A 12,210-nucleotide genomic window follows, 5' to 3' on the forward strand; every position below is an offset into this window, starting at 1 on the left:
GATTTCGGAGATTTCTCCCAAAAGGTAATAATGATAACGAACACTTAAGGCACTAACATTTAGCAAGCTTCTTACAGACCACGCAGAGCAAGTATATTACATGCATTTTTTTTCCATTTACTATTCACAAGAACTTCCAAGACAGGCACAGTTGAGGCTCAGAAATTAAATGTAATAGAGTCAAGGTATGAATCAAGACCTGACTCCAGAGCTCTTCATCACTGTGCAGGTCACTCCACAGATCTCCTTCCAGGAGTCTTCACTTCTGTCTTTGCCCCCATCCCAGATGATGAGGGTTATGAAAACAGAGCTAGTACATGCTTCACCAGGGTGCTGCTCGAAGCCCCTTGCATGTATGGCCTCGTTGGAAGCTCACCACAACTCTGGACAAGCTCGGTCACTAGCCCCATTTTTCAGGTGAGAAAACCAAGGCACAGAGAGGCTAAGTAACTTGTCTGCTTACCCAGGGTCACCCAGAGTTAAAAGTGGTGTTCCAACTCTGGTTCTTCGTCCCCCATCTGTCTTTCCCCTCTCGCTCGAGCAGCTCTTAAAACTTATTTTACAGTAGGTCTGATGACTCAGAGAAGAGACAAGAGCTCCCTCCTGCCCACCTTAACCATCCTGGCTACGCTTTCCGGTTTTCAGTAATGTGCACATTCTTTCCTTACCTTTGCCATTGTCCTTCCAAAGGAGTGATGTATCGGCTATTTCATCTAGAGGCTACACGGAGACTAATGCCTAAGCAAGGAGGAACAAACAGCAAATTCATTAACTAGGAATCTATTTACAGTCCATTCCCAAGGCTCATTGTGTAGCCGGTGCCTCCACATCATTTAGAGCTGCTAATAAATGAAAGTCTTTGCATCTTTCCAAGTGTCTTGATATTTACAAGCCTCGTATTTTACCATAGGAAGCAGGCTCAACAAGCATATTCATATGTTGACAGTTCTAATTAATACAAGTAATTAGTCCTGACAGTGGAACCGTGAAAAGAAGACCCATTCATAAATTTGCTAATTATGTTACTCTGCTCAGACTTTAATCGTGGCCTAGTCTTTCATCATTTCTATATATGGGCAAAAGGCTGTCTTACTAAATTCTTCCGACTTTCACATTTACTTCTGGTAAAGGAATTTTGTCGAGATGAATTTATCATTAGAACTTAACTCTCCAGCGTGCGGGAAAGAAGTAAACGAGAGGATGGGAAAGCCAGGCAAGGAAGGAGGGAGAAGTCAAGTGCATCCATAGGCTTTCTTACTATCTAAACCTTGTGCCTTTTTGTGTACTTGTTTTGATGCCTTTTCCAAAAACTAAGTTGGTTTTGTTTAGGCCGTTGGGATGTTTCTGGGACAGAAAATTTGAAGATAGTTACTTCGATCCACAGTTGAGCCCTCTTCTGTGTGTTGTAAATGGCCTGCATTTTCAAGGAGCTTTGCTCTGGAGCAGGGTTTAGCAGTATTGACCTTTTGGGCTAGATAGTCCCTTGTTGGGGTGGCAGGGGGCTGTCCTGTGCATCATAGAATATTGAGTAGTACATGGTCCCACTCACTGGATGGAGTGCACCTGCCCGCCTAGTTGTGACAGCCAAAAATATCTCGACCTTGTCGACAGTCTCCTGGGGGGCACAGTCACCCCTAGTTGAGAACCACTGCAATAAAGAGAAGCTTTAAAAAAGAAATCAGGTAGAACTTGTATTTAGGACACTTGCCTAGAAGGATTTATTTATTTATTTTAGAGAGAGGGCACAAGCAGGAGGGGCAGAGAGAGAGAATCCCAAGCAGACTCCACACTGAGCACGGAACCCGACTTGGGGCTCAATTCCAGGACGTGAGAGTTGAAACCAAGAGCTGGACGCTCAACCAGCTGTACCACCCAGGCGCCCCTAGCTGTTCTTCTCTTCTCCCAAGGCTTCAGTTTCTGTTTGTATGCCAGCAACTTCCAAATTTATCTCCTCAGACCAGGGGAAGCTCTTTTTTTTTTTTTTTTTAAAGATTTTATTTATTTATTTGACAGAGAGAGACACAGCAAGAGAGGGAACAGAAGCAGCGGGAGTAGGAGAGGGAGAAGCAGGCTTCCCGCTGAGCAGGGAGCCCGATGCGGGGCTCGATCCCAGGACCCTGGGATCATGACCTGAGCCGAAGGCAGATGTTTAACGACTGAGCCACCCAGGCGCCCCCAGAGGAAGCTCTTTTTGAGCTTCTGAAATTACATATAACACCCTCAAGGACCTTCCAAATGCAGCACATACAAAACCAAATTCATAATACCTTTCTACCTCCGTGACTTATTCCTCATCAGGTGTTGTCAGTAACCAAGTCCTCTTGGTGCTAATTCAAAACATGGCTCACGTTCTTCCAGTTCTTTCCACATGCGCTAGTTTGAGCCAGTGCTGTCTGTGCCCAGAAGGAGGCGAGGACAGGTAAAAAAGCTGGATCCCGTGGGGCCTTTTAGGCCAGTCTGAGCACTTTAGTTTTCCTCTGAGATGAGACCATGAGAGGGTTTTGAGCAGCAGAGTAACATAATTTAACTTTTTTAAAGGATCACTTGGGCGGCTGTGTTGACAGTGGTCTGTTGAGTGGTGACTCCCAAAAGACCCCATCAGAATGTGACCGTATCTGAAGTGAGCGTCTTTGCAGATGTAACTAAGGTAACGATCTCCAGCTGGTGGACCTTAAACCCAATGACAGATCAGTCCAAGAGAGCGGGGACCACAGCTCCCATCAGACAGTTGCCCTGGAGGAGATGCAAAGAGGTCAGCTTCTGGGTACATTTTGAAGGTGGTGCAGAAGGATTTTTTGACAGAATAGTTGTGATGGTAAGAAAAAGAGGAAAGAGAGGGAACTGAGGTTTTGGCTGAGGGCACTGGAAAGTTGGAATTTCCATTAACCTGACCGTGCAGAGAGAACAGATCTGTGGGGAAAAAACAGAGTTCGGTCTTGGACCTGGAGAGAGTGAGAGGCTTATGAGAGCTCCACGTAGGGATGCTGAGGAGGTGGTTTGTAAGAGGCCAGATGATAGGTGTGGTCTGGAAATATGTTTGCGAGTCCTCAGCATGGCATACATGGTATTAAAACTCATGAAACTGGATGGAATCTCCAAGGAAGTGAGTATAAATAGAGAAGAGGATCGAGGACCGAGTGCCTGCACTCCGACATGAAGTTTGGAGAGCAAAGTAGGTGCCAACAAAGGAGAGTGAGAAGAAGGGGCCAGCAATGTGGGGAGAAAATGGAGAAGAAGAGAGGGTGGCTCCTTGAAGATAAATCCAGGAGGAAGGAGCACTCAGCTGTGCCAGATGGCCCTCACAGTCCTTGTGGGGTAACAGCTGAGAAATGGACCCTGGATTTAGGAAGGCCAAGGTCAGCAATAGCCTTGACAAGAGCTCCTTAGGAAATGAACAGTGGCTGGTGCTATAGATTCTGCTTTTGTCTCTTGTTCCATCAGAGTTAGAACAGGGGTCCTGTGCTTTTAAAGGCTTGAGTTTCTTAACTCCCACCTCTACCCCTGATAACTAATGAAAAGGAACCTGATACTTGACATCAGCTGCCTTACTGCTACTGGATTCCCCAGCCTTAGCTGGTGTTTAATAAAGAAACCCCTGATGTTACTCCTGGGGCTACAGTGAATTGTCCATGTGAGAAGAAGCTTCATCACAAAGCAGTTTTTGCCTTTGACTTGGGCCATCTGGCCTTGTGCTTTTCATTGTTAAGGTTAATAGGTGAAATTGGTCTTTTCTCTGCCTACAGTACCTGACTATATATGAAAGGGGTCTCCTAGGGGGGCTTGTGAGGAACTGAGAGCAGCACTGTCCAATAGGACTTCGTGCAGTGATGGACGTGGTCTCTGTCCTCGGTGTCCAGTACATTAGCCACTAGCTACTTGTGCTGAGCCCTGGGAATGTACAGTAGGTCTCCCTTATCCTTGTACATTCTGTACATTCCAAGGCCCCCCAGTGGGTGTCTGGGACCGCAGATACTACTGAACCCTCATAAACTACATTTTTTCTTACACATACATACCTATGATAAAGTTTAATTTAGAAATTAGGCTCAGTAAGAGATGAACAACAATAGTAAAATAGAATGATTGTGACAATAGACTGTAATAAGAAGCTAAGTGAATGTGGTCTCTGTCTCTCTCAAAATACCTTGTACTCACCCTTCTTGTGATGATGTGAGCTGTTAAGATGACTACGGGATGAGGTGAAATGAAGGGAATGACGTAGCCTTGGGCTGCTGTTGATCTCTTGACAATACATGGTTCACAGTGGAAAGCAAAACCATGGACTACTACTGTAGTCAATACAACTGATAAACTGAATTTTTAGTTTACTTCATTTGAATTCACTTAAGTGTAAATAGCCATGTGTGGCTAGTGGCCATTGGACTAGTGCAGATCTAGAGCACAGTTTCTCAAAATGTGTCCGGGGGACCTGTTAGAAATACAAATTCTGGGACGTCACCCCAGACCTGCTGAACCAGAAGCACCAGGGGGTGAGACCCAGTGGTCTGTTTCAGCAGGCTCTGCAGGGGAGTCTGATACCCACTAAGCAGAATGCCCCAATCACAGAGTTCCTCAATTAGCAGGGCTGGGATGGGGGTCTGAGAATTTGCTTTGCTAACAAGTTCCCAGATGGTGCTCTGATGCTAGTGACCTGGTGACCAGAGCTCTGATGCTCTGACCCCAGATCCCCCAGAATGAATGCCATGAATCCCACATAACTAATATTTGAAGTCAGGACATCCCAAATGTACCCTCTGCACTCCCCGAAAATCTTTCTGTTTTCTCATGAGCTAGTAACAAAGAGTTCCTGGCTCACAGAAGGGCTCCTGAGTATTTGTTGAATTAGTAAAGTGATGTACATCCTTAGCCTGGGTAAAGTGTCTGAAGTTGAAATCCCTTATCCTGCCTGCCTGTGACTTCCTGTATGGGGTCGCTTGTTGGCATTCATGATAACCTGCTAGTCTGTTTCCACTTTTGTGATCCATAATTCTGCAACTTGTTTTAGGAGAAGCCATTTTCAATGTAATTTTTTACTGTGTATTTTGATAACTTTTAATTGCTATAATGCTAAGAAGGCAATTTTTGATAAGCATCGTATGGCCCCTGCAGGGGGCTCGTTTGGGAAGGTGTCTTTTTTTGTTGTCGCATCGACAGGGTAGAAGTAGAAAGGTTGTAATTATCGTTCAGTGCTGCAGGCCCAGGAATGTTAACTGTCCTGCGTGCAGAGGATTGTCCTGTCCGGCAAGGAGAAACCAGTAACCGGTTTGTAGGTGACAGAAATCTCCCCTTGGTGAAATCACCTGTAAGGCTGCGACCGTCCTTTGCTTGTCCTCCTTCCCCGTGAACGTCTTGTAATCAGGTTTACTTGTTTCACAGGAGGAAGAGGCACTCTCTTCTGCTCTTGCATTACATAATTTAATTCTTCCGTGAATATTTATTCATACGTAAGGCTAAATGCTGTGTGGCTTACAGAGAGGCCTGAGACCTGGGCCTGCCTGCAAAGATCTTACAGTACTAGCATCGAGCTAGAGAAATGGCTTAAGAATTATATAAATGATAGGAACATCATTTAGAGGGAGAAATAACCAGTGGGAGACATGTATTAGGAGATTCATTGCAAGGAATTGGCTTATGCACTGGAGGGCGCTGAACAGGGAAGTCTGAAATCTATAGGGTGTGCCGGCAGGGCAGGCAGGCTGAAGCTGCCGTCCACAGGTAGGATTTCTTCTTTGTCAAGGAAACCTGAACTCTGGTTTTAGGGCTGTTCTGGATTACGCCCACCCAGATTATCTAGAATAATCTCCCTTAAAGTCACTTGATTATGGACTTTAATCATATCTATTGAACACCTTCATAACGGCACCCCGGTTAGGGTTTGATGGAGTAACTGCAGACCACAGCTGAGCCCTGTTAACACGTTAAAAAAAAAAAAAGACCATCACACTTAGAGGCTGAGTGTTCAAGGATCATATCCCGACAGGTGTGGCATTTGTTCCAGTCCTTAAAGAATGGAGATTCTAGGACTTGGGGATAAAGGGAGGAGGCATTCTAGAGAGCACCACTATTAAATATTAATAAAACTGAACAGGGGCGCCTGGGTGGCTCTGTCAGTTGAGCATCTGACTCTTGTGGCTCAGGTCATGGTCTCAGGGCCGTGGGATCGAGCCCCACATTGGGCTCCACACCCAGCGTGGAGCCTGCTTGAGATTCTCTCTCTCCCTCCCTCGGCCCTTCCCCATCCCCCGCACCCTCTCCCTTTCTCTCTCTCTCTCAAAAAATAAAAATGGACAGTAAAAGATACCAAGACAGGAATGTACAATGGGTGTTGGCACGCTGGCTAGTAGGTGCTCTGTGACCTTTCTGTGAACCTGATCTCAGTTTGCTCATCTAAAGGGTCGAATGCTCATCACGACTGTCCCTAGGATGGAATGAGATGATATTTGAAGGTACATTTTGGAATCAGTAAACACTACGGATGGTAAGGTAGTTTATAGTGATGATAGTGGTGGTAGGATTTGTATGTGAAGTTTGGTTAAAAAAAAAAAAGGCTGAGCAGGCAAAACAGTGCCTGATTATTGTGGACTTTGCCTAAAATTTGCAGCTTTAACTCAGGGGGAAGAAAGGTATTCTCAAAAGTTTGTTCCAAATGGACTGAAAGGAAATAAAAACACCTCTGTGTACATAGCTGCACCCCATTGTCTAAAAGACACAGACGCCATTTGCTCTGGGTCTAAGACGACTCAACGTTTTTTTTTGTTGTTTTTTTTTTTTACAGAAGCGGACCTCTGTTTTTGACACGATATTGGGGATGAAGACGAGTCATTTATTATAAACTTATTAAATACTTTGCCTAAATAGGGAAAAAGAATTAAACCATTTCCAAGAAAGTTGTTCCAAGTTTCTTAGGTAATGGCTGATGGAGCCAATTGACTCAGTCACCAGAGAGAATTCCAGAAAGGGACGCTCCAGTGAGTGCAGTTTGACACGCCACTTTTTCTTCTCCTTTTTCCAGAGCTGTGCTCTACAAACCAAGCTAATTTTGCCAGGCAAGTCCCCCCCCCCCCAATTGTTCAAGCCATATGCATTTTGAAGGAAATTTAATCCATATGTTCCTGAGTCACTTACGCCTAAGTCATTAAAATGTTATTTTGTAAATGTGATTTCATGTTTGAAGTCGTAGTAAAGTATTTTTAGGAGATTTTCCTTCATCACGCTAAATTTTTCTTGGTTTGTTTTCTTGTTTTACTTAAACACACTGCACATCATCTTAACACACATCCTGTGGTGAGACACAAAGGGAGTCTTGAAGCCAGAAGGAGGGTCTAGTCTAACACATTTGAAGCAGCCAGTTTTCTCTTCACACAAGTTGATAAATGTTATCATTTATCCTTCAGTGTTTTCTGTTGTGTCCTGGGCTGCTTTTAACTGGGTCGTATCCCACCCCTGCTCTCTCCCATGCTGCTCCCCGAACTGGTGCCCACGAAAAAGAAGAGGGAAAAGAAAAAAGGAAAATAATAGAGCCAGACTGCCTCCTAGGGTCTGTTTCTCCACTGTGCCACGTGATCCTTTCTTCCCAAAACGCAGTTCATTTTCCCCTTTTACCTACTAGCATTGCCAGCTGGGAGGATTTAGGTGTTTCATAAAATGTCTACAAAAGAGAGAAGTAAAATTGAATTCGGGAGCAGCCTATGGCTTTTCATCCTTAGGGCAAGTAAATAGTGATGCCTGCCTAGGGCTGAAGCTAATTGGTTTCATGTTTTTTCCAAAAAGAAGTTTGTTTTTTTTTTAAACCTCTGTCTCTTTGGAGTCCCGTGATATGGACCAAGATTTGTCTGTGCATGAAGCATCCTGGTTTATGTGTGTCTATCCATCAGGAACATCTTTTTAGGGTTGGGTAGAGATGTGTCTGTCCTGAGCCCCAGTCCTTCAGAGGCAGCAGGTGCAGCGTCAAACATAGTAAGAGACATTTACCACCCAGAGGTCCCCAGATTTCAGGGATTAACACTTTGACTTCTCATCAATTTGAGCTTGTGAAATACTTCCCCATCTTGTTTGTTTGTTTGTTTTTATTTCGGTCTTCAATACTGCCGTGAAGGCTGTGGTTTCTGGGTTTGGGTCGGTTGTTTTTTCATAAGAGAATTGAGATTCAGAGAAGTTACTTTCTTAGCTCTTTCACACGGGGACGGTGGCTGTTGGTGTGTGCCTAAGACCCCACTCGACTATAAGCTCAGTGAGAGCAGAGATGTCCGTCCATCATGTGGGGATGTTTGAGGACTTTGTGGGTTTTTATTTTTGGAAGTCCTACCTTATAGCATGTCAGACATATTAAAACATACGACTGTGGGACTTTTTTTAATCCGAAGGTGACTCTTCATCTTTCTTCAGAGCTCTGGGATCCGGTAGCGAGTGACCTATTGAACATGGTGGAAAGCTAGAGAGAGAGAGCCCCTTCCTTATGAAAGAAAGAAATACAAAGGGACTAAACGAGGAGGGGCGAGGCTAGGAGCCATTCTTCTCTTACTCAGACCTGATTTCACCCTAGAAAAGGGGTCCGTGATTATGTGGATGGACAATGGGAGTACTTGCTCCTCACAAACCTCTTTGGAGGCCACCAGAGTACACTTGAACTAAACTCAAAAGCCTGCAAAGCTGGTTGATGGGCTGTGTTTCTGGATTAAGGCAGAAATGGTGGAACTTGCCCTCCATCCATGAAAATTCTTTGGGATTCTGTCATTCAGCAAATACTCACTGGCCACCTGAACTAGCAACACCACAGTGACCAGGACAGACTTGTCCGGAGGGTCTGTCTCTCCACACTGGATCAAGCTCTTGCTCCTCAGGGTACCTTTTTTGAAGTATATTTGACATGTCTTGCTTTTTTATTGCTCATTTTTTGCACATGCACAAGTGACCTTGTGTATTCCTGAATCCTTCTGTATATAAACTAAAGCTAGAATGGGGAAGGAAACCTATAGCATAAAAATTGGGCGTGTAAAAGTTCAGTTTCTCCACTGCTTAATTAGCCTTCTGTATTTCTTTTCAAATCTCTTAGTAGACCTGGCCTGCAGAATAAGAAGATGCAGAGCCCCTCTTGAGTTTGTACTGGGCCTTCTGGTACTGCCCTTCCTCATGCTGGTTCCTCCCTGAACTCCAACCCAGAGACTCTTGTTCACTTTCAGTATTTCCTTTCTGCATGCATGTATATACCTATATGGTTCTTAAGTGACCTTTTCCTAAACTCATTGAGGGCATTTAATTTGTGGCAGGAATCCCAAAGCATATGCTCCTCAGAGAAAGAACGAGATTTGCCTGCCATCAGTTTAAGGATAAGTGGGTGCCTGAGGGGAGACGTCTGGCCTCTTTGTCTAAGGAAATTGGGAAGGTGGTATTTTCATATTCCCTTTTCTACTCTGCTTCCTCATATTATTTGCAATAGCATACCCAAAACTATCCCCATCGGAAGATTGGTATTTATTTATTTAGAGTAAAGCTCCATGGCCTTGGGTGTATCTCCCAAGCAATTCCTAGATGTCACCTCTCCTATTGACTCTTTCGTCCCTGCCCAGCCCCCTTCAGCAAGAACTTTTCTAATATGTTATATTCGAGTTGTTTTCTTTTTAGAGAAGATGGTAAATTAGACCACGAGGAAACAAGCCTGCAAGTTCTAGAGATCATCATTCTCGAAAATGCCAGGTCTTTTGTGACTGTCATCATTATTGTCTTAAGGAGTGAAAACCAAATTAGAAGAATGTGGAGCTCCTTCATTCATGGACAAAACTGCCACTGATTGTATCCCCCTCCAGCGTTTCTGTGAGCCTTAGAACACCTCTACGGTCAATAGAGCCTTTGGTCCTAAAATCATAATCCTGCCCGTTGACCCTCCTAGCTGCTCCCTCTTGAGAGTCCCCTCTTTGTTCAGGTACTAGATTGGCCACCGGGCATGTGCTGGACTTGTGGGTTTGCCGGGTCTGTGGTGGGGCTGCCTCACAGCCTTGCCACACTTTGGCATCCTTACCCGGTAGCCTACACCTTGACGAGTGACCAGAGTCAAAGATTCCTTTTACACGGCACTGGGTGTAACAATTTGAATAAATAGTTAAGATTCCGACTGTCGTGTTTGCCCAGCACTCAGAAGTTCTGAACATACTTTGCTGTCAAATATAGGTCTGAAGTTTGGTTTGAAATTACCTGCGCTGTTTGCTCGCTATTGAACCAGGTGGGAGGAGCAGTTAGTTGAGGAACACAGAACTCTTTGATGGGAGGTTCACTGCCCACCAACTGCATGTTTGAGTATTTGTGGCCCGACATCAAAGAGAAGCAACTGTTTAACAGAGTCGGATTATGTGTTATGTGAGCAAGGCCTGCAATGCCTTGTGGCCGGCTGAGCCATCAGAATGACCCCTCTTGCTGGAAACCTGGTTGCAGCATATATATTGTTTGAGTGCTGGCTGGGAGGCATGTCTGTAGTCCGTAAGAATGAGGAGGGCGAGGTTCTAGTTCCAGAGTTATGCAGGCTAGCTGAGGGAGCTGGGAAAGTTTTCTTAGCTTTTGTGAACTCTGTTTCAGGATCTGTAAGACAAGGGGATGTCTAGGTGGCCTCGTTAGCTTTAGAAATTCTCTATACATTTAATATTGGTTTTCATGCACTTTAGTTCTCATGGATGTGAACATATATACTCATTTAAACCATATAGCCATATTCATCTTAGGTTAAATGGGCTCCTCAAGAGAAAAAACTGTACCTTATTCGTCCTTAATCTAGAATGGTGCCTCACCCCCAGTTGGTGTTTTCAGTTAATGTTGGTCATATAAATTAAGGAAAGAGGAGAGAGGCAAGTTGCTAAAATTTCAGACTGCCTCAGAAACTTTGGTGGAATTAGAAATTACAAGCGCTAAACCAAAATAAAGGAGGTTAGAGAGATGAAAATGAGAAAACTAGCTGTGTTCTCTCCTAACTGTCACTGGCTGGTAAGGCACACTCCTTCTGTCCATCACTGCAAGAGGGTCACATCACATGATGCATGTTCAGTCCTTCACTCTGCACCTGATGCCTGGAAGGCACACAACAAAATGTCAGCTATCATCGTAGGAAAAAGACAGTGAGTTTTCTCGTTAGCTAAAGATTATCAAACAAGGTGGGTCATCACTCAGTAGAACTGAAATTTGAGAGGATGTTTCCTTTCCACCAAATTTTACTAGACTTAACATTTGGCTCACAGGATCTTTTCAGTGTCAGTCCCTGGAAGGGCAGGTCTCTGGGCACTGTGGTGAGTGTGGAACTTGAATGTGGTTCAGTTGAACCAGGACCTGACCCCACAGTGTTGTGTGAGTGTTGCCTTTTTTGAGTCCCAGTGATCCAGGTGGTGACTTCTGTCCGGTCTCTTGTTCGTTAATGAAGATGTTCAGAAGAGACATCTGGCCATTTGATTCTTCTAGTTGGTTGAAAAATAAATAGGAGTTTACCCTGGAAGTGATTTGTGTAGGCCACCCTTTAGTGACTAGTACCCCTCACTGAGGGCAGGGTGGTGGTGACCCATCTGGAGCCAAGGGCATTGTCCTGTAATTGGAGCTCGCTCCTGTAAGGTCCCTGGCCTTACACGTAGGTGACCTGGTGCCCCCTTTACCATTTTTAGGCCATGTATCTCTTCTAGGCTTTGCTCCCATGGCACAGATGAGGCCTGCGTCCACATATGGACCAGCAGCAGTGCTGGCTGCCCCAGCTCATTCAGTGCCGTGACCCCGCGCAGGGCGTGGGGAGAATCCAGTCTCTTGGTGGTGCTAAGAAAATTGTGTTCTTAAAGCTGCCAGTGCATTCCTTCCCTTTAGTCAGCAGATCCATTTCTAACTTTTCTAACTAACAGTTCCATTTGAGCTTTCAGACTTGAGCTCTTGTGGAGTCTCCCAAGGTTTAACGTGGTGCCCGGAGGATAAAGGAGCATAGAGATTCTTTCTGACAGGACCGTGTCGGACACCTGTGGAGTAGATGCCCTTGAGGCCCTCACTCAAGAACAGTTTGCTTGCCTTCTTCAGAGTGGTCAACCCCTTGAGGAAGGGCCCTTCCTCCTGGAGCGAGCTAGTTCTCAATTTTCCTGACACGTTCTCATTTCCCCTTGGAGCCCTCAGAAGCCAGGCCAGTCCCACCTAGATAACAGAAACTGTTGGTTAGTCTCTCTCTCTCTCTCTTTCTTTTTTTAAAGTATTTACTTATTT

General features: G+C 44.9%; 1 protein-coding gene across 2 annotated transcripts in view; it reads left to right on the top strand.

Moving 5' to 3' along the window:
- RHBDD1 (rhomboid domain containing 1) overlaps window positions 1-12,210 on the top strand; it is a 117,070-nt gene that overhangs the window by 86,374 nt on the left and 18,486 nt on the right. Inside the window, exon 7 of one of the 2 annotated variants that reach the window (XM_027589139.2) lies at window positions 6,776-7,108. The exons of the other annotated variant lie outside the window; for it this stretch is intronic. Coding sequence (XP_027444940.1) covers window positions 6,776-6,795 — 20 coding nt within the window. The 3' untranslated portion in view covers window positions 6,796-7,108. Of the gene's footprint in view, window positions 1-6,775; window positions 7,109-12,210 lie in introns of those variants that run through there. 2 annotated transcript variants of the gene reach the window in all.

Source organism: Zalophus californianus, chromosome 3 (genome assembly GCF_009762305.2).
Source record: "Zalophus californianus isolate mZalCal1 chromosome 3, mZalCal1.pri.v2, whole genome shotgun sequence".
Taxonomy (NCBI): domain Eukaryota; kingdom Metazoa; phylum Chordata; class Mammalia; order Carnivora; family Otariidae; genus Zalophus; species Zalophus californianus.